The sequence below is a fragment of the Ptychodera flava genome, chromosome 3 (genome assembly GCF_041260155.1).
Source record: "Ptychodera flava strain L36383 chromosome 3, AS_Pfla_20210202, whole genome shotgun sequence".
In the NCBI taxonomy this organism is placed as follows: domain Eukaryota; kingdom Metazoa; phylum Hemichordata; class Enteropneusta; family Ptychoderidae; genus Ptychodera; species Ptychodera flava.
In genome coordinates, this window is record NC_091930.1 from 15,570,849 (window position 1) to 15,575,570 (window position 4,722).

A 4,722-nucleotide genomic window follows, 5' to 3' on the forward strand; every position below is an offset into this window, starting at 1 on the left:
TGCAAATTTTGCTCCACACACAAACTGACCTGGTTGGTATTTTAACACATCCACTGTTTCTACTGTTCTCAATGTTTATCTACAATCGCACATGTTAGATCAGTCAAAAGTTTATGACACCTTTTCCCGACACGTGTACCTGGCTGGACAACGTGGCTGTTCCAACCACGTGTATAGTGCCCGGGCCTATGGACTGGTCAGGTGTTTTCTCATGTGCCAATGACCATTTCCCAATAATATTTCTCATATCGACACTTTTCTTCCCCGTATCCGTAAGTTGCCAGCCATATTGCATTTGCTACGACACACCATTAACGGGGTATTATCATATCCCCACATCGCTCCATCTTGTTGGCGTTTACCGTAAAATATCAACCGTTATATTTGCTGTAAAAGCCAAGATATGCACGATAAATGTCATTAGCTTTGGAGTGTTCCCGAAATACATTCGTACTTTTATGGTAAACAAAGTAAACAAACAAGATGTCTGCCGTTGTCCCCTATGATGCGATGTTGCCGAAACAGAATATGGACGTCTTGAAGAACAAGTATATTTCGGGTATCTTAATACAGAAATAACATATTGAATCTTGTAATGTTATCCCTAGGTTATTCCGTTAGAGTTCTTGTAATATTTTAGGTAAGTTCTAATTTGCACTCGCAACGGTCAACGTCCAAACAGGTAGTGAGCGCATGGCATGACGGGAAATCGCGCGTGCGACACCCGTTGTAATGGCAACTGCTAGTGTTAACAAACAAAATGGTTGACTTTTTCCGCTTCGTACGACTATTGCGGGCGATCGAAATCAGCAGAGATTTCAAGCAAAGGAAAGTTCTAGTCATGGTTGTTATAATATTGCACCTTAAAATGTTCTTCCTGTGCGACTATATTTGAATCCCTGTACCTTTCCATATTTATTGCGGTTGTCGCGCATGATGTCGAATTCTTCGTATATGAATGAAGGCTGTTCAGTTTTAAGAAGTGGCATTTTTATAGAAGTATCATCAGGTAATTGTAATGTGACAAACTGGCTCAGATTTAAACAGTATATACCAATCACACATTTAGCCAAAACGACACAGTCATGTAATTCTCTCTTGTGGCTCAGCGGGAGCAAATTCAATTAAATCATACACTCTTTATAATTCACCTCCTGGGTATATCCTAGAATTATTTGGTGGCTCTCTTTCCACACCTTTAGAATGTAACAATGATTGCTTTTTATCGTGACAGCCGAAGAGTGGGATTAGTAATTAACAATACTACGGATAAGAGATAAATATGGTTGGCGCTTCATTTAGTGGAACAGATGTGTCCACATGTACTTTGAATAAGTCCCAGCATGCGATTAGATTTGTAACTGATATACAAATATGTTTATCCCATCACACACACACACCACACACCACACACACACACACACACACACACACACACACACACACACACACACACACCACACACACACACACACACACACACACACCACCACCACACACACATACACACACACACACACACACACTCTCTCTCTCTATAAAAACATTTCATGTGTAACATAATTTTGTTTTTCATTGTCTTTTATGCCAAGGGATTAACATATTGTAGCTGATAACTTGATTTCATACACCTATATCCGATCTTTACAAATCACTTCAACCAGACCGGTTGATTTAGTCACTCAAAAACCATTGTCTCGTGCCAAGCTGTTCAGCCACCCAACCACGTCATGTATCGGCAGGCAGGGTCCCGTACTTTGCGACATACTTCCATGATAATCAAAAGTAATTTCGACATTTCAATAAAATGTTTGAGAAAAATGTTGCAGCAAATTAATTGAAATGGTCTTCCCTGTTCTAGAGGATGTCGTGGCTTTTATTAAATAGATCTTAAGCAGTATATCCGGTAAGCCCGAAAGGATCGTTCGATAGCTCGCGAGAGAGCTCATTGCTAGCCTTGACCATTTCCTGTGGAAAGCCCTGACTGACTTAAGTGGTCTAATATCATGTTGTCCTAGGCATTAAGCTTATTGTCCTGGGCATTTAATATGTTGTGCTAGAAATTCAGTATGTTGTCCGGGGCATTCTATATGTTTTGCTGGGCAATCAATATATTGTGCTTGGCATTCAATATGTTGTCCTGGGCATTCATTACGTTGTGCTGGGCATTTAACATATTGTACTGGGCATTGAATATGTTGTGCGGGGCATTCAATATATTTTGCTTGGCATTGAATATGTTGTGCTGGGCAATCAATATTTTGTGCTTGGCATTCAATTATTGTGCTGGGCATTCAATATGTTGTCCTTGGTATTCAATAAATTGTGTTGGGCATTCAATATGTTGTGGTGGGCATTCAATATATTTTGCTAGGCATTCATATATTATGCTGGGAATTCACAATATTGTGCTGGGCATTTTATATATTGTCCAGGGCATTCAATATTTTGTCCTGTGGATTCAAATGTTGTCATGGAGACTCGATATATTGTCATTGGCGTTCAATCTGTTGTCCTGGGCATTTACCATATCGTGATATGCATTCAATATGTTGTCCTGTGCATGCAATAAATTAACCTAGGCATTTTATATGGTGCGCTAGGCATTTAATATGTTGCGCTAGGCATTTGATATGTTGTTCTAGTCATAATTCTTTTCGCCCAGTGAAAGGCCATAACTGTTTATTTGATTAAGGTTGATTCGCGACTTTGGCTGAATTCTCCGAAGGAAATAACTTTAACAGTGGGGCACTGACTCACATTAGGGTAGAATGTACTCTTAGCCTTAATAGCCTGCAGATTTGACGTTTAAGTAGAGCTGGGTATTGATAATGTTGTAGTATATATTACCTACTCTGTTCCTAAATGTAAACCACTTGTTCCAAATATTGCTTCACTAGCGGCAGGTTCTCAAAGACAAAAATAATAAACAGTACACAAACTCTTTTCACACTTAACAACCAGTTTCCTATTTAATTACCTACAGGCTTGTCTCATCAGTAACAGCTGATTACTACAATTAATGAAATCTTAGAACGCATTGGAAATTACAAATTCCCAGACTAATACAGCCTTTATATGTCTTTATTTGACTCATTCTGTGTGCCAAAGCTCCTATGTCACTGTGCTATGGCTAATGGGCAACGTTCATTCAACATTTACCCGATGCACAGTCAGTCGCCTGTGATTGGTGACACGATAAAGCCCTCCTAGGCCTGAACTTGCGGCAATAAACTAATATTTTCTTGTTGTTGTTTCCACCATACTTTGACTTTAGTAGTTCTTGTTTTCACATTTTATACCCAGCGTGCCGTGTTGTGCGGTCGTGTGTTAAAAAGCAGAGCAGTGTAGTCAAACTGCACAGGCAAGTGGAAATTGGAGTGTGTTGCGTCATTTTCCAGGAGGCGCTGCGTCAGAGCGGAAATCAGTTTGGTATTTTATTGCTCAGGAACCGCTCAGTTCTAAAGGGAAGGGCAAGAGTAGTACATGAGACGGTATAGACCACTTTGGAAGTTAGGGGGTCTTTTTTACTTTTTTCACATGCTAGGGGGCCTCATTAACTAGCTTCTCCCATTGGTTCATTTAAATGCCGCAAGGGATATTGGGATAGCAATGTGCTTTCCTGATTGGTTAGTTGCTTAATATATGCAAAAATGAGGGTATATAAGTTCTGAGAGGGCCATCTAAGGGCCAGTCTTGCTCTAGAAGTCCCACCCTCCACAACAACAACAACTCAACTCTTCATAACCATGGCAACTCCAATACTGTCACCAAGACTACTGGAAGAGGGATGGCGCAAGTGTTATTCAGTGAAGGCAGAACTGCCGTACTACTTCAACGTTAAGACTAACACCAGTGTCTGGACAATGCCCACTGTCTCTGACCAAGATGAGAGGTATGCTGATGTTCCAGGGAGGAAGAGCCCTGACTTGCCAGAGCCTTCTCAGGAAGTGCCCCTGCCTCATAAGACTCCGTCCAGTCAGCCATCAGCAGCTGCTTTGGTCCCTCCACCTTCCAAGCCTGGCACCACCAGTCAAGCAGGTGAGAGACAATTCAGATTTCTTCTACGTGACACAGAGACGTCAGCTCGGATTGTGAGTGTGCAGATGTTCAAGGGAAATGTGTACGTGGGGATACGTGAATTCTTCAAGAAACCTGACACTGGAGAACTGATACCGACAAAGAAGGGCATCAATTTGAATTTGGATCAGTGGAGTCGATTGAAAAGTATTGCGCAGAGTATCGATGAGGCTGCCAAGACACTGACGTGCAATTGACCTGGTACTCACAGACCCGTCTTTCATCCCTTTTTTCAGAGCCTTCCTTCAGCGATATGCCAAAGACTTGGACAGGAAAGTAGCAAGAAGAGTGGCAAAATATGTCTACGCCAAATTTATCCTGGACCAAGTCAATGCTATCATCAACTAAAAATGTGAGGGGTGCCGAGAAGACTACCCATCTCAAAGAGACCATGAGTGCCTGTACTATGGCGATACCCCAGCAGGTCAACGAGAAGTCATCAGCAAATACTTTACGGATGCTGCCAAACGAATCAACATGCTGGCTGTGCAGAAGTCTATTCTTGCCATGGCTGAACTGTGTTACATCACCCTGGATCATAATACCCCCCTTGGATTACTTGATCTTGATGACCTGTTGGAGTTGTTGTACTACCGCTGGAGTGAAGACCCTGAAGATGTTTTGAAGCTCTATCGGACAGTC

The 4,722-nt window shown here is 41.7% G+C and overlaps 1 protein-coding gene across 1 annotated transcript; it reads left to right on the forward strand.

Annotated features, from left to right (window-relative positions):
* Positions 1–3,561: 3,561 nt before the first annotated feature.
* On the forward strand, positions 3,562–4,360 carry LOC139127789 (mRNA (2'-O-methyladenosine-N(6)-)-methyltransferase-like). The gene is made up of 2 exons (XM_070693666.1): positions 3,562–4,041; positions 4,317–4,360. Exons 1-2 carry the CDS (start codon positions 3,750–3,752, stop codon positions 4,358–4,360), a joined length of 336 nt encoding a protein of 111 aa, XP_070549767.1. The 5' UTR covers positions 3,562–3,749.
* Positions 4,361–4,722: the final 362 nt, after the last annotated feature.